The sequence below is a fragment of the Nanorana parkeri genome, unplaced genomic scaffold (genome assembly GCF_000935625.1).
Source record: "Nanorana parkeri isolate BGI_ZX_2015 unplaced genomic scaffold, ASM93562v1 scaffold789, whole genome shotgun sequence".
NCBI lineage: Eukaryota > Metazoa > Chordata > Amphibia > Anura > Dicroglossidae > Nanorana > Nanorana parkeri.
Window position 1 is genome coordinate 383,056 of NW_017307057.1, and position 22,042 is coordinate 405,097.

Sequence of the window (22,042 nt, forward strand, 5' to 3'; positions counted from 1 at the left end):
TAATGTTCTTCACTTAGATTCATGTTACAAATACATTTCTTCAGAATGCTAAAGAGCAATGGCACAACAATAGCAGAGAAAAGATTTGTTCAAAAAGGACAAACAGACAATCTATATGTTTTGATAATCATGGCTCTAAGATATGAGTTAAAATAATACAATTATATCTGCATGGTGTTTCATATATCTGTAACTATTGCCATCACAACTTAGAAATAGAATCAGCTAAGGATCACATATTACTGATTAGTTTACAGAATTCAATTAGTCATGACATATTAAAGGATAATCTACTTTACGTACAGCTTGATCCAACCATTCTTGACAATTAACAGATACCTCTTAAATAACAATAAGAGATCCCACACAATTGTACACATCACACTGACAGTTCTGTTGACTGTATCTTATAGGCAAGGATTTAAATTACAAATTCCTCTTTAACCACTTCAAGACCAGGTGTTTAGACCCCCTTCCTGGCCAGGCCATTTTTCAGTATTCAGCGCTGCGGTACTTTGACTGACGTTTATTCCGTCATGAAGTGGTGGGTCATGTAAAATGACAGAGCGGGGTCAGCGCATGCTGAAGTGCACAGTGTGCAAAAGTCGCCAACCATTTGCAGAGTCAATACCTACAGACCTCCAAACTTTGTGTGGCCTTCAGATTGGCACAACAACAGTGCATAGAGAGCTTCATGGAATGGGTTTCTATGGCCAAGTAGCTGCATCCATGCCTTACATGACCAAGTGCAATGCAAAGCGGCGGATGCAGCGGTGTAAAGCACGCCACCACTGGACTCTAGAGAAGTGGAGAAGCGTTCTCTGGAGTGATGAATTACACTCTTCTATCTGGCAATCTGATAGACGTGTCTGGGTTTGGCGGTTGCCAGGAGAACGGTACTTGCCTGACTGCATTGTGCCAAGTGTAAATTTTGGTGGAAGGGGGATTATGGTGTGGGGCTGTTTTTCAGGGGTTGGGCTTGGCCACTTAGTTCCAGTGAAGGGAACTCTTAAGGCATCAGCATACCAAGACATTCTGTGCTCCCAACTATGTTGAAACAGTTTGGGGATGGCCCCTTCCTGTTCCAACATGACTGAGCACCAGTGCACAAAGCAAGGTCCATAAAGACATGGATGAGGGAGTTTGGGGTATATGAACTTGACTGACCTGCACACCAGGATAAGCATACTTATTTTCAGTTTGGTTGAGGTCAGGACACCTTTGGGATGAATTAGAATGGAGACTGTGAGCCAGGCCTTCTCGTCCAACATCAGTACCTGACCTCACAAATGCGTTTCTGGAAGAATGGTCAAAAAGTCCCATAGACACACACCTAAACCTTGTGGATGCCTTCCCAGAAGAGTTGAAGCTGTTATAGCGGCAAAGGGTGGACCAACTCAATATTAAACCCTACTGACTAAGACGGGGATGCCATTAAAAACAATTAAATGAGAAAAAAACTTTTGTGCAGGCTTTTTATTGTTAGTGATCCTACCAGAAAGTGTACTTTCCATCACAGGGTGTCTAACTGCAGGAGCAGCATTGTCACCCTGTATGGTATGTTCATGAGAGCTGCAGGCTGATGACCCAATGCATAGTCCATCTGCATGTTTATCCGATCTGTTAGAGAAGGGTTGCCCGTCTTCGTTGCACACATGCGCACGCTCTTGCACTAGCACCCATTGAACGTTGGCGCCAGGAGGCCTATTTAAGGAGGAGCTCTGTACATTTGCTTTGCTGAGAGTTCTTCAGCGTATGCCTTGTTTCCTGTGTTCCTGATCCTGTTATTCCTGATATTGGCCCGGCTTGTTCTTGGACGCTGCTGATTGCAGCCTGCCCCTGACCTCAACTTGTTCTGGACCTTCCTTCTGCATACTGATTCTGCACTGCTTTGCCTGCACATTACTGACCCGGCATGCTTCTGATTCTGCCTCTGTTTGCTGATTCAGTACCTCGTGCCCACCTGATTATAACCCGGCTTGTTCCTGACTTCAGCTCTGCTCTGCACCAGTGCCAGCTTCACCCATTGCTGAAATAATTTAACAGAAAGTGACCATCCTCATCATCCTTCAGACTGGTCCACCAGCATCAGCAGCTCTGGTATATCTAATTTATCTGGCACTCATGCCCCTCTTCCATTCCTATACCCTCTGTACACCATTAACAGGACTGTTGGGACAACAGAAGCAAAAGAGGCCACCCTTGTCATCTCAGGCTCTTACCAGGTACATGACACTGTGTCTTCTTAGTGAGAGCAATCCACTCTTCCTGAAAAGTCCCCCCCCCCCCTTGAGTAACACTGGCTCTGAGGGCCACACACTTGTGTCTACATCTCCTGTAAAGGAAGCTGTGTGCCACAGCTGCTATAATGTGCAAAGCCGTCCAAGAGAACCTCTTAAAAAGTAATTCTTGAAAACATTTTGAAAAAGCAAAGTACAAGACAGCTTTACTACAAATGACATTCCCGCCCCTGAACTACCATGAAGCCCAAGTGCCCATTTCTATAGGAGGCTGCAGGTAGCTTCTAACACAGATGTCAGTGCTTATGAGAATATATCTTATTAATAATTCAATGTTGGACTGTATTAGAACATTTAACTGATTACTTTTAATATAGTCATATGGCTTGGGTAATCTATTTTAGAACTGGAAACTAAAAAAGAACATGTTCTAAAAAACTGACAAGTTTTGCCTGAATTGCCTTGTTGTACTGCTGGTAAGATCTTATATACAACAGGAGCATAACACAGTCCTTCTTACACTCCCTTCATAGATAAATTATGATCATGTTATAAATGCTATGAATCATAAACCTGACAAATAGCTGACACTTACCGGAGCAAGGAATTTTTTAATCTCTTCCAAAGCGTGACTCATACGTGAATAAGCTTCTCCCGGCGGAGCAAACACTTCAATTAATACATGGAGTTCATCACTCAAGTGTGCATATTTTGCCTCTCCACTCTTCCTTAATTCTTCTTCCTGAAAGATGGCATGTATACAAATGAGTTCCACTCTTCTGAATTGATTTACAACCAAAGGACACAAACAACCATAAATAGACCAGCTTCATAAGAGTATGCTGTAGATAGAGTCTTTGCTGTAACATCTTTTTGACTTAACTTACTACTTTACTGCATCATTAAAGTATTTCCAATATATGTGGCTATACAGTATATATACATATACACAGTATATATATATATACACATATTTATTAACACAGTTACCAGTTATGATATTAGGACTATCAGCAAGTGCCAATATGGTTATTCCTTGGTCCAGATAATTAATGTTGTCTATAACTGACACATTAGGTCCTATTTTATTAAATCAGATACAACCTAACATTTTTTTGTCATGATAGGGTCATTTTGTTATGAGAGTGACAGAGATATTTTTTATTTAATTGAAAAATGAAGAATTCCAGTCTTTTGTCCACTGCTATATGGTTACCCCACATAAAAGCTTATGACATTGGAGCCTAGGACAACTCTTTTCAACAGCCACAAAAATCTCAATTAACACCTCCTTTGTTATAGCTACTTACAAAGCAATACTTAGTTGTACATTTCCCTATCTCAGATGACCTATTCAGCCTCCACTGACTTCCCCACTATGGTTCAATTGCTGTGGTCAGATAGGCACCATGTACTATATTTGGTGGTCCTGTTCTAAAAAGTCCAGAGATTCAAGATAAGAATGTACTGTTTTATAAACTTAGTCACTGTGATAAACATTTCAAAACATCTTATTGAAGAGTTAAAAAACACCCTGATCCTGGGCATTCAAAGTAACTAATATCAAGCATGTTAGCAGCAGCTAGAATGAGAATTACTAGATGCAGGAAAACAACAAATTACATCAACAACTTCAAATATTTTGATCCAATCAGACCACAATTATACTGGATCATGATCAATATGAAACGTTTGATTCAATGACTTGATTTGAAAGCAGTTCTTCACCCTGGATTAGATAAGACTCTGTAGGAGCTGAATAAGTTGGCACAAACAAGCAGTGTGGTTTATCTCCTTTTTTCCCCATATCTTCTTTCGTTTCAATACTCTTTTTCTTCTTTTTTGCATTGTACCCTTCTGATTTCTATTTCCTCTTCTATTCCATATCATGTGTTTTGTGCCTTTCTCCTGCTGATCTGTATTCAGGCATATCCTCAGCAGTAAATGTTGTAATTGCTGAGCTCCCAGGGCCATGGTATTGTTTGTACACTTGGCATTCTCCAATCTGATAATTATCTTTTCCTTTGTTTACATACCTCATATTGAGATAAGAAATTAAAATCTTATATATAAGTGCGTACCATATACATTCCAATATAGTCAATTGTACTATCAATCTAATTAAATCTAATTGCCTGTCATTTCATATGTGTTAGGTTTATTAAGACACTTGTATCAGAAAAATAAAAGTATAACAATGCAAATACTGAAACAGAAAAGTAAAGTACAATGCAATATATAGCGTGTTCAAGGAACATACAGTTGGTTATCTTTAACTCACATTAAAAGACCTGGACAGTTAATCTTTAGATTAAGATTGCATACAAGATTAAACTGGGAAAATAGAGGATAATCCAATTACTGTATGTAATAGCAAAGAAGCTTTAGTAAAAGAAGTAATTCACATTAAAATCTGATAAAAATCAGTCTGCATGTCAATTGACAGCGGTTTCTTCCAACCTTCATCTACAACAAGCATCTCTTCATCTTAAGATGAATCACTATACAGTGACAGATGTTATTGTAGTGATTAATCCAAAGAAAATAGTTCTTGTCCACAATCATTAGATTGTGGACAATCATTGGATGTCTGCAGCAGCCAATAACAACTGATATTGACTTTATCGGATTTAATTTGTATTCCTAACTGTGCTATTCACTAACCAGAGTGCCCTCTATTTTTTTCCTTTTTCATGCTGTTTTATGAACAGCTGGTAGGGAGAGTAGCTGGTGGAAGTAGAGGTATCTTTTGGCAAATGAATACCCCTAGCTTTCAAATATTAGAATGGGAGCTATGGTGTAAGGCAATAGGCTTGATTTACTAAAAGAGAATTATTTTCATTTTGCAAAGTGTATGTTCACTAGTGAATTTTGGTAAATAAGGTGTTAATGCTGAATATCTGATCAATTCCTTGTACGTGATTGGGTATTTAAAGTTAACACTTTAAAATTTACCAACATTCACTTTGCAAAACATATACTTTGTCAAGCGAAAATTGGCTTGGTCAAGTGAACAGCCTCTACTCCTTTAGTAAGTCAACCCCATTGTGAGTAAGGCTAACCATGACTTTACCAATTCTAACATCATCAGAGATTTTCAGGCTGCTCTCCTAGTTGGCAATATTCGAGATTTCTGACAGACTGACTTACTCATTATAGCACAGGAAGTTTTTTTTTCCAACTTGTTGTGTAGTCAAGGCAAGTACCTCATATGTGTGTCTTTGTTATCATCTGGCAAGAATCCTAGTGGGTCCAAGTATGTGCATAAGCAGATACCTTTCTGCCCATTATTATATGGACACCCTAACAGATGTAACAGTGTAATTGTATTTCAAAATGTTTCTATTTTAATTGATTTGAAATGAAAAACATGTTATGTAGAACAGCTTGCTTCCAATAAACTGCAAGTTTATAATTTGTTGTATGCTGTATATTGTATTTGTTGTATGCAGTATATTGTGCGGTAGCCACAAACTGCAAGATTCTTCTCTGGGCAGGTACAATTCAATTTGAATTGTATCTGTTTCCTTTCGATTCTGAATACAACTTGACATGAAGGTCAATGAATGAAGGTCAAATGTAAAGCTATAACCCAATTACTTTACCCATAGAAGACTGTTTAAAAGATGAAACTCCAACTGCACTGATTCCTGATTGACCTTACATTCTGTGCAGACTTCTGGAATTTGCAGTGAGTCAATCACATTCAAGCAAACAGGAATTTTGGTAAGTCCTGTACACAAGCAATGCTGTTGCCATGGTTGCAAGGGGAAAAAATGAAATGTTGTCAGCTTTAGAAAATCCTATTCAGCTGTAGTTTAAAAAGGAAGCAACTTTTTTTGTGTTATTAGATTTTTATTGTAGAAAACAAAGATACACATACAGCCATATACAGATTACATACAATCACAGGTTAGCATCTGCAATAATACAAAGAACATTATCTGGTGCAACATGTCAATTGAAAGCACAGACCTAATAAAAACAATATAATAGGTTGCCAAAGTGCTTATTGATAAAAGGACACATAAGGTATTCTTTGCATGACAGAAAATATACAAAGTTTTAAAAGTACAAAATGTTCAAGCAGTAAAGGTTCCTTAAACCTTAACAATGACTGAAACAAGAAGTAACTTAAAGAAACCTGAATCAATTGGGTGACATGCATTAAATAAAGAACTAATTTATACGTTGTCATGAATCTCGGCATTGTGCAAACACGTAATGTGGGGGCTGGGGCTCCTCATATATCAGATTGCGGTTAAGCCAAGCATCCCATCTTGTATGGAATATTTTAAACTTGACGGTATATCTATATCTAAACTAATGGCTTGTTTTCATTGAGTATCAGAGAAGGAGGCCTTAAGATCATCTTCCCACTTACACAAAGAAGGAAGCTTGTGAAATATTAGTTTGTTCTGAAGAAGGTTGCATACTAAGCATACTAAGCAGTTATACCCCCTTTTAGGCCTTCGTTAGATGAAATATTTCCCAAGCTTTAGTAGGAAACCAAACGGTTTTAAGTGAGGAAGAGGTGCAAAAATGCACAATTTGAAAATGGTTATTTTTGTCCAGTAGTGAACACAAATCATCTAGAGGGGCAAAGAACTATAACCCTCTTGATGCCAGGAACTAAAATCTAAATAAAATAGTAGGAATTGGCATGGCATTGGAAGAGCTAGGCGGATTATCTGTGTTTGTTAAGAAAAGCCGAGGCTGAACCACAAACTTTATTGTTGAATAGTCTGGAGGTTTTAATTTATTATCTAAAGGTAGGTAGCTAACAGCCATGTTTCTGTATCTCCAATGGGATTATACTTTGTTCAATACCATACTATATTTTTTATTGTCAGGTTTAAACCTACAGGGTTATTGACAAAAGGTGAAGAGTTTGGAGAAGGCGGGAGAAGTTAACTATCTAGGACAAGATAGCTGAACTGGAAAGTGAGCTGAATTGGAGATTTTTCCAAATCAGCTATTTTGTCCTAGATTGTTCACTTCTCCTGCCTTCTCCAAACCCTTCACCCTTTTGTGAATAACCCTGCAAGTCTTAAGTTGATCAAATAGTGTTGCTCAACAATAGTCCTTTATATGATGAAAACCTATACCTCCCTTGCTTTTGCATTTTTCATACTATAAAGTGAGAATTTCTACTTCTCTTCTCACTCCAGATATATAGTCTGATAAGTGATTGTAGTCTTGAAAAAAATGTAGGGGGTTAAAGGAAGCATAATTTTCAACAGCATCATATTACAAAATCGCTTGTATAACAGATATATATGTTGCATCCTGTGAGGGCCTATTTATATGTGTCTGTTTTCATGCAGCAATTTGCTTAAATTGCAAATGAGACCAAAGTTTTCAATTAAACATCTTAGGGAAAAGGGCACAAATAAGCTTACTGCTGTACAGCATACAAATAACATAGAATTTAAGTAGCATATGAAAGCTGTGTCTATTTATGACCATTCTTGGAGGTAGTTGCATATGCAGCTCAGTATATGTTTGTGGCATACCTAGGTTCCCGAATGAATAAACTACTGTGTGTGAATGCATGTGAGTTATGTCATTCCACCCTGGTCAATCAAGATCACTGAATGTTCTGCATCCACAAAGAGACCAAGTGAAGCTGTCGGCACTGGCAAGCGAGTGAGGGACGGTGAGTTTACTTCTGCTTTAAAAGAATCCTTTCCTGAAATAAACATTGAGGCTGCCGTTGCGACTTCTCATTCTGCAGTTGCTAGCTGACTGCTGTCATGCTGACCCTTTTGTGTGAATACTTGCCGTTATTAACCTGGAATAACCATGTAGATAAAGATTTCTAACTTTGCTCTTTGCTTTTCCTTATCTGCATGTTTGACCTAGCAGTGGTAGCCCCCATATTTCCTTTAGTAAATGTTTGCTTTAAATAATTTTGTATTTATTTACCTGTCTGCTACATATCTTGAGACATCCAGCACCATACTCTGTAATGCTAAGTTCACTTTAGGTAGTTACTTCTTAAAAAACTTTTGACTGTTGGTAAAAGCTCATAGAAAGGAATATAGCAAAGCAAGACATATCGTGAATGTAACAGGTTGCTGATGGACACATCTATGTATTATATTACATTGTCTAACTCAATACAAAATGAGTGTAGTTACAGAAGTAAAAGGGAAGTAAAATTAATAAATCATGCTGTGTAAGCCATCAGATAAAACAGGTCATTGAATCATATTGTTCCTCCATTGCATTTAAATCAAGAGCAATCAAAAATTAAATTAACTAATCAGGATATTCAACTAAATGTAGACTAATTAGTGTAATTTATGGTGGAAGCTCTGCAAAGGGTTTGCAGTGTAGTAGGCATATTATGCAATTAATTAAATAGAGTTGTGTGCCCTGAAGCCAGGAAGAGGTCTATGGCCCATTGAGCTTCTGTTGTGAGCTACGCTACGTTAAAATCATGAAGTCACGCAGAAATTTGATTTGAGGTTAGGACAGACATCGGATTAAGGGAAGTATGGTGCCCAAAGCACTTCACTAGAAATGTGTTTTAACCTGTTAAAAGTTAAAAAGAACAAGAAAATAACAACAACATCAATATTACTGCTGCAAGGCACAGTAGAATTTTATTTCAGATGACGTTTTTCTTTCCTTTACTGCCCTACTACTTGTTGCAGCCATTTGCAGAATATCCCCCTAGGCTTTCTGCACACAGAATATCTCTGAAGTCTTTCTGCACACAGAATATCCCTCAAATCTTTCTGCACACAGAATATCTGGTCACCATAGCATTCATTACCTCTCACAATGAGCACAGTCCTCCATCTGCTTTTCTCTACATAAGGACAGTACTATGTTTGTTCATTCACTGTATCATCCAGGATCAACAACTACTTACTGCCCCATTGTGAGTAAGGCTGACCATGACTTTACCAATTCTAACATCATCAGAGATTTTCAGGCTGCTCTCCTAGTTGGCAATATTCGAGATTTCTGACAGACTGACTTACTCATTATAGCACAGGAAGTTTTTTTTTTCCAACTTGTTGTATAGTCAAGGCAAGTACCTCATATGCGTGTCTTTGTTATCATCTGGCAAGAATCCTAGTAGGTCCAAATACATGCATAAGCAGATACCTTTCTGCCCATTATTGTGTGGACACCCTAACAGATGTAACAGTGTAATTGTATTTCAAAATGTTTCTATTTTAATTGATTTGAAATGAAAAACATGTTATGTAGAAAAGCTTGCTTCCAATAAACACAATGAGCACAGTCCTCCATCTGCTTTTCTCTCCATAAGGACAGTACTATGTTTGTTCATTCACTGTATCATCCAGGATCAACAACTACTTACTGGACTAATACACTGGCTCATTTATGCTGGAATCATAGAAATCCATAATTAGCACTGATCAGCTTCACCTGCAGCCTGTCACCTCATGACATGATGCAAAGTTACATATACAGTACATCCTGAGTGGTCAGTGGATGAGGGGAGACTGAGGAAATGCTCCCCTTGCCTGCAGCACACTGATAACATCTCTGCCTACCTAAAGTCACTTGCCTGGAGCTTAGAAGGGCTGCATTTTAATGATATAGCAAGTGTTAAATATATTGTAACATGTCAGGAAATTGTTTATATAGACTATAAGCACCCTTACTAAAAGGCACATGCCTATGGTTGTATGACACATGCTGTAGGTTACCTCCAATTATTACAGGTATGAATGGAGGACCACAATAAGCTTCTGGTGGCCAGAGAACAGGCATATAGATCTCAGATATTCAGCCTGTATAAAAGCACTCTTACAGTGAATGTTTCAGTATTAAGGTGCCCATACACCTTGCGATTATCGTACGATAATCACGGGAAATCCCGCGATCATACGATAATCGCAAGGTGTATGGAAGGCGTGCGACCATTTCTACTGTATGGTAGAAAGGTATCATGGCACACTCACAAGTCAGCATGTAAAAAAACTTGTCTCACCGCTAAGGTTAATAACATAGGTTTGGATACAAAGTTGGTGACAAATTGTTGAGTGCGTTTGTCATTTGTTTCGCATTTCTACTGTACGGTCGCACATCTTTTGTCTTACGAGCAGGCTCGAAAACCCACAGAGAATCGTACGATTGTCGGCGGGTCTGTGGCCTGCTGGTAAGACTAATGCCGCAGGGGCCAGTGTGCACAAGCGCACACTGCCCTTCAGCATTGCAGTCATCGGAAGCCCGCCCCTCAGGGGGGCGGGCTTGCGATGATCGCAAGTATGATCTGCCTGCCCAAGATGGGCAGATCGTACATTTTTTTGATTACCTTACAACCATCGCAAGACAAAAGTCTTGCGATGGTTGTAAGGTGTATGGGCACTTTTACTGAATTCAATAATCATTCTATAAGCTTTTATAAATCCCGACTGAATTGCAAATTTAAAAAACCGAAAATTGTGGCTTGGAATTGTAAATTTTTAATGAATTCCTCAGATAATGGAAACAATTTCCCTTTTTACTTGTTTATATATAATTAACGTTTAGTGCTATGCAAAAGGTGCCTCTTTTTGACATGAGAGGAAATGTATTGTTGCAGCTTCTCATTAAAGACAATTAAAATAATGTATCACATCCCTTGTGAGTTTTAATCAGTATATAATTTAAAAATAGTATGCACGGATGTAAGTACTTGCTATAAATAATTTGCAAAGAAAACAAAGTAGAAAAAAACTAATATAAAAATAGAGTATTGTTTAAACAATTCAAGATAATATTTAGAAGAAATATTTTAGTTTAATATTTGTTCCTTGACAAAACTTTGTCTTTTAATTATGGACAGAGTATTCAAAACTAAAGTACTGCCATCTGTGTCCCGTTGGGAAAATTTCCCTTCACTTCCTGTTCAGCAGACACAACAGAAAGTAAGAAGAAATCTCTTGAAGTGAGAAAAAAATCCCCTCTTAGACACTTGTCACTGCAACAAGTGTCCCCTCTATTCCAGTTTTGGTGACAACTGAAAGTTTAGAATTTTCCCTTGTTTTCTGTCCTGTGACAGTGGTCACCAGGTTAAATAGAGGGGTACATTTCCCTAGCTCCCTTTACCATTCTATCTAAAACGAAAAAATATACATACATGTTAATATAACCATACAAAAATTAAAAAAAAGAATCATTCTTCAAAAAGGCCAAACTTTAACCTTTCCATTTTTAGTTAGGATTTTCATGACAAAGCTTTCTCAGGGCTCGGGAAATAACTTGTGAATTCATGTTTTGTCTGCCCCATGCAAAAACAGCTTCCCTTCAACCCCCGTTTGCTCCATTTGGCCACTTAACAAACATTTTAGCAAACAGTAATACCTGGTATGTCCAAATAAGGGATACATGTGACTCTCTGCTCTGCCATGCCTATCAACAGCTAAAGGGATTTAGAAAGGCTTAATCCAGGTGCACAAAGTGAATTTCGGTATAAAATAGGAGCCACTCTACAGAAAGGCTATGCTCCTTGAGTTTTTAAAAAATAAAATTTTAATACTTCCTTGGAGTAAACCTTTAGTTTAAAAGCTGCCCAATTCCTTACTGTTGTTTTTTATACTAAAGATGCCAGTTCCTAAGTAAAAAATCTGTCCCCTGCCAGCAGCTGCAGAGTGAGACCCTTGAGTGAACACATACCCGAGCTGTGCAAATCCAATCAAGCACAGCCGCATGGCCTCAGATTTTTTTTAACAATTGAATAGGCCTTAATGATTGTTGTACAGGATGGTAAAGCCAGACTCAAACTCATAACTATCCACCAACCCACTCCTACTCCTCCTGTACTCCCAGGGAGAACATCACATTCATAACAGGTAATTCATTAATTAGAGTTCATTACAGTAACATATTTATATTACAATTGTGAGCATTTATTGGGGTGTGTTTGGATCCCCTCAAAATTCATACCAGGCCCTTTGGGTCTGATATTGATTTGAAGGTGGAACCCTGCAAAAATGTAGGTCCTCCCCTAAAATTCTTTACCAGACCCTTATCAGCAGCAGTCCAGAAAGTCAGGAAAGGCATGGTTGCCCCCATTATGAACCATACTATGTCACATGCCCTCAACATGGAGGAGTGCCAAAGCACCTTGTCCCCATGTTAATGAGAACAAGAGCCTCTTCCCCAACAGAATGTAGGGTTCTGCAGATGGGGGCTAACTGGAAACTGGAAGTACCTTTAAGAATGAAGGGGGGCCCCAGATGCCACCCCCTATGTGAACGAGTAAGGGGTAATATAGAATCACTAATCATTCTCAAAAAAGTGTAAATGTAAACAAAGATACTACACTTTTTGACAAGACTTACTTAATAAATGAAAAACCCACAAAAATTTCCCATGCTGCACATCCATCATTAATCACGTCATCCAGCAATGCAGTTCTTCAATCACGGTAAACGGCACCTGCAAACTGATGAAAGAAAAAAACAGCCATCTGCGCAATACGGTGTGCCTGACTGGAGACTAGACCCCAACAACAGCTCTGGTCCCTGAAGCCCGGGGGAAAAAATGGTCAGAGGTATAGTTGACACAGCTGACAGTGTGCATAACAACCATGATGCTGACAGTGGGGGTGGAGCCTGATGAGGATTCCTATGGACTAGATAGATTCCTATCAGCTCCGTTCTGCTATTAATTGAAAGCTGACAGTAGGCAGATTCTATAGCCAAAAGTCAGCCTGATATTGCCTATAGAATCTACGCACTGCCTGCTGTCAGTCACAAGGGAAGCTGACATGATGGGGAACTAGTTCAGCGGCATCCCCATCAGGCTCCACCCTCCTGTAGCATCACTGATTTTTAAGGATGCTGTCAGCTGCAGCTACAGCCAACAGTCTTTTTAACAACCAGTGATGCTAATAGTGGGGGCAGAGCCTGTGGGAAAGAACACTTTTCAACTCAAAGTAGGCATATATAACTTCCAGAAGTGATGCAAGTATGGCTGAATCAGTCACACTGACTGACAGCTCTATGGTGCAGTGTTGAGAGAAACGGCAGTCACATGACCTACCCGCAAAAAATGTAAAAATGTATAAATTTTTTATTTTTTTATAAATAGTTCTTTACGTTATATTTTATTACTGGCCAGGATTTCAAATTTATAAACTGTGACTTCACAACTTCTTCAATTTATATAGTATCCTAGACTTAAAATGGTCATCACTGAAAAGCAAATAAAATATGTAAAGCACTACATAAGTATATTAAAACTCTTTGGAATAAATTAATTTGTAGTGCAGGAGAAGCTTTGGGTTGCAGTTACAATAAAATGGCCAATACACAGAAGGATTTGTGCCAGTGATATGATTAAGTCTTTCAATATAAGCATTTTAGTATATCAGCAGAAAAGCTGGAACCTTTTAAAATCTACTCCAGCAATTCTAATATCATTTCACCGCAATTGTTCCCATGGAACGTAGCAATTTAGAAGGAATAAGGTCTTGATTATTTCTTCGCTCAACAGAGCTGGATTTCCAACTATTCAACTCTGATGTTGCCATGGTGTTAAAAAAAGACTGCAGATTCACCAAGTTAAGACAACCTTTCATCCCTCCTTATGCACATGAAACCATGCCCTAATGATTGTAAAATGAGGAGATTGTACAGATTGTAACAATGAAAGTAATTAGGATCATCTTTATATTTTACTTTTTTTTCTATATAAAATAAAGTTGGGTTTCTGTCTAACTCTATTCACACATATTCATTTCACAGTAAGTTTTTTTTACGAGCAGTGATTTGAAGTAAAATACACCATAGACACGCTTTTGTGCTCTATGGAGTCTTGCTAAAATCCTGCAGATAGGGGATGCTTTCACTGTACGGTAGGTGTGCTTTTATAACTGCCAGGTACCATTCACCTTTGGTTGTCAAAAACATAGCTGTGAGCTAAGCATTCATACATAATAACAATTTAGTTTTACTGAGCTTATATTTTTGAAAAGTGATTTAAAGCGTGTAATTATGGGATCTACCACTCATGACATGCCATAAACTGTTACCGTCTTCAAACTTGTGACTTAAAAATACAAAGTCAAGCTAGAAGTTATTTGTTGACTAAGAAATCATTTATTAGCTGGAACATTCGGTGCATTCTTTCTGAAACATCCTACAAAGAAGACTCTGACCCACAGTGCTGGCTCGTCCTTATGTTTTTAATCTGGAATCAGAGAGAAGCTTGTAATCCAACCATTTTATTAGACTTTGGAAGATCAATGTAGTCTATTGCTGTAGGCACATATTCTCTATACTGCACCACCATTTTATTGTATTGCATAACTGTTAACAATAGCCTTTGATGCTTGTTTCAAGAGAAACTTTACTCACCAATTTAATGTCTCTTCAAACAGTTACTTTTAAGGCATGCCAACTGTGAAGGTTGCCAATGTGCTTATTTCAGTTCTCAGCTGAACTTTCAAGGCTCAATTGACTGGTGTCATAGCTGATCACATGTGCAGCACCATGGCAACTGCAATGTCTGTAAGGTATATGAGGGTGCAGTTCAGCTTTAATTAAGGGATACTGGTGGTTTTGTGAATCCTTCCCACCACCACACTTCTACCTATAGTGCATCCTCTCCTATTACATCATTCCTCATATAACTCTTCTCCACCTTCTTACACTAATTTACTTATGCTGTCAATCACAGCTGTTCCAGGTCACAACAGAAGGCACAGTACTGTCATTTTAGTTCATCTTCTACAAGTAAGGTGCAATTTGTAAGTAGAGGACAAATAGCCGATTGACTGATACAGGCAGTCCCCAGGTTACATACAAGATAGGCACTGTAGGTTTGGACTTAAGTTGAATTTGTATGTAAGTCAGCAGAGGAGGGGCCTGAAGGAGAAAGTTCCCTATCAGGTCCTTCCATGCTGATTGACAGCAGGCAGTGGGCGGGTGCAATAGCCAGCCTGCTATTGACTATTGCATTTTACAATATCCAACAGCAGGCAGGGTATGGCTCCGGGGGGCAACCGCCGACGCCGGTACATACAGCTATCACTCAGTGTCACCGACTTTACTGCAGTTCATTGTACAAAGTTTTTTCACAATGAACTGCAGTAAAGTCTGTGACACTGAGTGATAGCTGTGGACCTCGGTTCGTAAGTACGGGTTGTACGTAAGTCGGACGTCCGTAAGTCGGGGACTGTCTCTATACTGAGTACTATTCCTGAAGATGTGAAAAAAACCTAAGTACCGTATATACTCGAGTATAAGCCGTCCCGAATATAAGCCGAGGTACCTACTTTTACCACAAAAAACTGGGAAAAAGTATTGACCCGAATATAAGCCGAGGGTGGGAAATGAGGCAGCTACTGGTAAATGTACAAAATGAAGATAGATACCAATAAAATTACATGAATATTTATTTAAAAGAAAAACAATAACCTAGCTCTGTAAGTGGGAAAGGGGGTACAGGGCTACATATCATGTACTACGGATCATTTAACCCATTCATATTAGCAGAGGATAATTGTAAATCTATTGTTCAGTGCACTCTATATGTAGTATATAGTAAATGTTCATATTATGTGCATCATCCCACATAAAACAGGATCTATGTACCACTGATATTCTCTGATTCTAATGACAATGGAGGATTCATTTTTAGGATATCTAAACCCAAGAACAAAAATGCAATATATTGGAGCTTACCAGTAGTTAGATGTGGTGACTGCATTTTTTTTTCCAGGTTCAGACCATTTTCCGCAAGTCTAGAAAATGTCTCTTGATCTTGCTAAGATAGCCATGTCCTTGTTACTTCTTGTGAGCTGAACTGAATGTAATCTTCCTGTTGTATAATAATAATCCCATCCCCCTCATGTAATAAGGATAAAGAGAGGAAGACATGTTTAAAGTCCAGTCTGGCTGATAACCATGGTTCCTCCTATAGATACAATGGAGTGAGTTAAAGTAGCCACCCAGTGACACTTAGGCCTTTTCATACGTGTGTTAAAATCAGGCATTAGAGGAGTGTTTTTAAAGCCTCTCTGTTAATGTTCATGTGGGATAATGCAATAGCAACCGCTCAGTGCAGTTCACACATGGGTGTTAGCTTTGTGTTGTGTTACTGTGTATTAAAAAATAGAGTGCATGTTGCCTTCTGGAGGGATTGTCACTGGACAAATGCCTTTATTAAAGTATATTGAAATGCCCCTTAAAAGCTCGATCAATGCTCTTATACCATTTTTCGGGCATTTAAGAAGTGTTGCACAGGTGTTTTAGGAGAGGCATAGGAGGGTTTGCAATCCCTAAAACCACTGAGGAATCATAGGGTAAGTGGGCAGAGCATGTGCAGATGCCACTTCCTGTCTGCACACAGCCAGCATTTTGCCAGCAATAGGACAGCTTCTAGCCAGGTACTTGCGACCTGTGACAGCCTGACCTATGCCACCCTGTGCTGCCAGCCATACCAGTGGCAGCTTGGCAGTGCTAGCCATACCATTGCCAGGCATTGCAAGTACCAGTCAGAAGCAGTCATGTCTGAAATAAATGATGCAGGGCTAATTCAAGCAGTTGAGCAACACCCAGAATTGTATGACCCAAGTCTGTCCACCTACTACAACTCAGATGCAGCAGTACACAGCACAGAATACCAACAATATGCCTGCAAATGTCACCACAGCCTAAGCACACCTCAAAGCTGGTCACTTCCCTTTATTACATTACTTCCCTTTTAACACTCCCCTAATTGCAGGGCATTTTGCATCAATTTATTTGCCTCCTTAATGCCTGGAAAATGCCTATCAAATGCCTTGTTAACTAAGGCATTTAAGGCACATTAATCAGCATTGCTCTTTCATTAAATTCTCAAATTCTGAAAGAACCCTAAGTGTGCAGGATCACTGGGTGAAAATAAAGGAACAGACAAGTCTAAGGACTTGTAAGCTAGCTGCAATACATATTACATGTTTTGATTTAAATATTCTTTAAACTATATGTAAAGCAAATCACTGAAATATCATGTACTATTTTGCTAAGGCACTGTACATCATAAACAATTGCCTATTTTCAGATAAATTACTTGTTTTAACCTTTTTCTCCCTTTATTGTATCTTAGCATTGCTGATCTCCTGCAGCCTGTTTGCACCCACTACCTGTCTATATGTCAGCACCCCAATAATAACTGCATGGCATCTCTCAGTACAAGTTTTTTTTTCTGATGGTGGCAACGCTAAACCAAGCTTGCATCATGTGTGTTGAAACCACAATTTTTATAACCATATTATTATAAATAATGCTTTGTACCAAGAAATACCCCTTAATTACCGGGCCATAATATTACAGACATACAATACACTGAGTGGCCAGATTATTATGACCACCTGACGTTTGTAGGCAAATTAGCTATAATTTTGCGCTTAAGTTTCTAGAGGGCACCATAACCTTTCAACATCTCGTGGAGTCAATGCCCAGAAGAAGAATCGCTGCAGTATTGAAGGCAAAAGGTGGCCCAACAAAGTACTGATGGGGTGGTCATAATAATCTGGCCACTCAGTGTGAATAACATTCAAAATAGCCCTTTTAGTATGGCACATACTATTACAATATAGTAGTTTATTTTTTTTATTTTTTTTACAACTACAATAAGTAATTCGAAATGGGGTATCTACTATTTGCTTTTAAGGTCATGCAGTAATAAAGTGGATGTTTTCATGACTTTAACCAGATGGGTATAGTATAACAGACAAACAAACTGGTACAGAGTAGACATCATGCAGACCAAGCACCCCTCAACTCTCCTGCTAGAAAGGGTGTAATAAGCCACAACGCTCTTAGCTGATCCAAAATCTACCTGCAATTATTTTTCCAATGTCCTCCACTTTCCCCTAATGTAAAAACTGGGGGACTAGATGCTAGATGTATTCCAGAATCCTGCTACACTTCTTACCAGGTTCATTTTCAGGGTCAGCTTAGGGGTTAAGTGTTTAGGGAAGGGTTAAATGTTATAGGTTTTGCCCTAGTGTAGGGAATAATTTAGGAGTCAGTGAAACACTGAACAGTTACAGTTTGCAGACAAGTTCTTGGGTCTGGTAGACTTATAAGAAAGTGTCCAGTGTTTAAAAACAATGTATCACCATTTTAGCAATGATTTTAAATGTTATATGCCTTTGGTTGTAGATTCCCAACATCCACAGAGTAGAAAGGTAGTGTACAAATGTAATTTAGTGCTCCGTAATATAAGAGTCAAAAGCACACCAGCTTTTACCTGGAGAGAGAATAGAACTATTTGACTGTTTCCCCTAGTTTTGTTAGAGAATTTTCAATTTCAAATGATCCAGCAACCTGATTGAAGATAGAAAATCAATGCAGTCATGGTTGACTTTAATTAAAATGTTGTTTCTTCAGGGAATGCAGGTCTCTAAAGTTTTTAAGTTAGAGACCATATTAGTATGACAGGAACATGTCTGCAATGTTCAGTTAGTCTTATTTGCTTTACAGAAATTGATTGAATAGGGTTCTTAAGCAGCACTGACATAACTACCACCATATCAGCCATTGTGGCTGGTCTGGGGGCTCAAGCTGGGGAAGGGTGCAGCCAGGAACCCCCATGGTCAGAAATGTTGGGATCAAAAATGATTTACAGTGTCAACTCATTGTCAATCACATTGTCTAGAGATTTATATATGTCATTAATCATGATGAATGACACCCAGGTGACCCACAGACACGACGATCCATGCCACAAGGATCTTCTCCTGTCATACTTCCCCCACAAATGACAGCTTCTCAGCTGGATACTGAGTGTCAACAAACTGACTGGCATGCTGGCTGATGTCACTGATCATATATTGTTCCCACCAGTTTGTTTACAATGTGAAACAAGCCAAAGGTTGGGAATCTGTCAGTGAGTGGAGGTAGTGATACCAATACTAAATGAATGACTTCAGCATTCTGGCCATTTAGTTAACACATTAGGCAAACAAGCTGGGTTTAGGTCAAATGCAGGCCCACCTTAAACTGAAGCTCATCTCTAATAAACAGAAGTGATGAACAAATTCATTAAGATAGCATTATCAACAAGAAACTGCAGTCACCTTTCAACATTTCAGGTTCACTGAAAATTCACACGTTTATTTACTCTCTTACTCATGTACCCTATCCAAATATACTTCTTCAGTCCTTTTTAACTTCTTTTCTTTAAAAGGTTAATTGTTTCATCTGTAAACATAGAGCTGATATAACTTGCTCCAGGTTTGTGTCAGCTGTAAAAAAGACATTATCCTAGAAGCATTGCAGGTTGTCAATATGCAATTGAGCAAATTCTAGTCTTGCTACAGATTTTATAATCAGACACTGATGTACCTTGACCTTGGAGTTCACCTTGTATTTCTTTGGAAGGTTTCCTTGGCTCTTTGTCTACCATTCACACTATCTTTCTATTAAATCTAAGGTCAGTTTTCCTCTTGCTGCCACATGCAGGTAGATTAGCTACACTTCCAAGGACTTTATCTTATCAATAACATTTGCAACTGTAATCACAGGAACATCAAGCTGCTTGGAGATGGCTTTTTAGCCTTTAATGTTGACATGCTGGTCTATCATTTTCTTTCTGATCACCTCAAACATCACTATAATTTACTTTTTCTGGTCCAGGTTCAGTGCGGTGCATGCAATGATACCAAACAGCAGAATTACTACTATTCATACTACTCAATTTAAATAGGCTGACTGATTGCAAGATGGAACACATGTGTGATACTTATTACAGAAAAAAATTAGTGTGAAATATCACTCTGATCCAATTATTCATAACTTTTTCTAGGGTTGGTAACAAATTTACCAGTTCATTTTAAAAATACCTTTGTAGAATAAGCAACAATTTTCCCTTTTCACACTTTATTTGCTTTACTCAATGACAAACCAAAGGCAATCAGGCATACATGGTATAATGAATTGTAATTTCATCAATTTTTTTAAGAAATGAAGCATTGTTTCAATTAGCTGTAAAGTTACAAAATATTTGTTCACGTCTGTAAATAGTCGGGTCATCAAAAATCGATTTTACACGAGTCCACTCAATATCAATATCCACAATATTTATCCACTAAATCATAATGAGACCGGCAGATTACCCCATGGGATAAATCCTATATTACCCACAAAGCTCTGCCTACTCTTTCTAACCACTCTACTTCCATCTTCTGCTCCTCTAAAATGTGTTTATTGTACCTTGTACTCATACTACACTTCTAAAACACAATCGTTTTAATTTGAACCAGTGTTTGCACAATCATGGTGCCACATCCCTTCAGGCCCAGAAAATAGTGTTCTCATCTCCTGCAGCTGTATGGGTACTCATATAAAAATCCAGCAAAAGGTTGCAGGATGCCATTTCTTATGAAGTGTGGGGAGACAGAGTTTAGGCAGACAGTTGGCAGATTACCAGAACATACACTTACTAAATGTTTTCAGAAAGAGAAAGTTGCTAATCAGGGGCATAACTAGAAATCACAGGGCCCCATAGCAACATCTGGATCGGCTGAGCCAAAGCTCCAGCAGCTTACTTGCTGCCTTTCACCCCTATTTTCATAGGGGCCGAACAGCAGTGAGTGAATTGCTGAATGCTGCCAAGCGGCATTCGGCTCGTTTATTCTGCTCACTACCTCCTTCGGCTGACCTTTCTCCACACTTGACCTGTCACTACGGTTCAGCCAAGCCGAAGCATATGCGTTCGGCTTGGCTGAACAGCTTGGCTGAGCTGCTCGGCTGTGTGAATAGCCCGTACAGCAGCCCTTCGGTTCAACTGAACCGAAGGGCTGCTATTTAGGGAAACTAAATATAGAGGGGGAAGAATTTATGGGGGACAGGAGACTTGATACAGTCAGTAGTGTGTTAAACTTATCAATGTCCAATATAGTAGGTCAGAAGGAGGATAGTTGTGATTCAGAAAGAAGCATTAAAGGACTGCCTAACACTAGCAGTAGATTCAAGGGTATGTATATGAATGCTAGAAGTCTGGCTCACAAACTGGAGGACCTTGAACGCTTGTTTCTCAAAGAGGACTTTTATTTTGTGGGCGTAACATAAACGTGACTGGACTTCTTGCATGATTGGGCTATTAGGGAGGGACAGGGTCAGTAGAAGGGGAGGCGGGGGATGCATGTATGTGAAGAGCAATCTCTAGGTGCACATGCATGAAGAAATCGCTGATGGAAATTTTGACGGTGCTGAGTGCTTGTGGCTAGAACTAAATAAGCCTGGGGTAAATAGTAAACTGATTGTGGTGGTATGCTATAGACCCCTGAACATATAGGAGGATGAGGAGGCTCAGCTCCTATCACAGATTGAATTAACCTGGAAAAGGGTAACGTTTTTATAATGTGGGACTTTAATTATCCAGACTTTGTTTGGGCAAAAAAACAAGGCTTGCCATTTCCTGAACTTATTGAGAGAGAGTTTCATGGAACAAATGGTAGAAGTCCCAACTAGGATGAATGCATTACTAGGATCTAATAATATCAAATAACACAGAGCTAGTTGCAGACATAGCACCACGGGAAAATGTAGGGGACAGCGATCACAAGGTGATAACGTGTATAGTGGATTACAGAAAAGAAAGGCAGGTTGGTTTGACAAGAACACTAAACTTCAAAAAGGCTAACTTCAACAAGCTGCGATCCCTAATGCATGATATTAAATGGGAGCAACTATTTCTAACAAAGAATGCAGAGGCTAACTGGACTTGCTTTAAGGATATAATAAATGATAGCATTACCCAGTGCATACCATTGGCCACCAAAAATAAAAGAATAAAAGCTAAAGCTGTGTGGCTGAATCCGAACATAAAACAAC

General features: G+C 38.8%; 1 protein-coding gene across 1 annotated transcript in view; it reads right to left on the minus strand.

Moving 5' to 3' along the window:
• The window catches only part of KHDRBS2 (KH RNA binding domain containing, signal transduction associated 2), a 190,893-nt gene that overhangs the window by 75,746 nt on the left and 93,105 nt on the right, over positions 1-22,042 (minus strand). Inside the window, exon 7 of the mRNA XM_018564849.1 lies at positions 2,836-2,982. Within this exon, the coding sequence (XP_018420351.1) occupies positions 2,836-2,982 (147 nt within the window). The remainder of the gene's footprint in view (positions 1-2,835; positions 2,983-22,042) is intronic.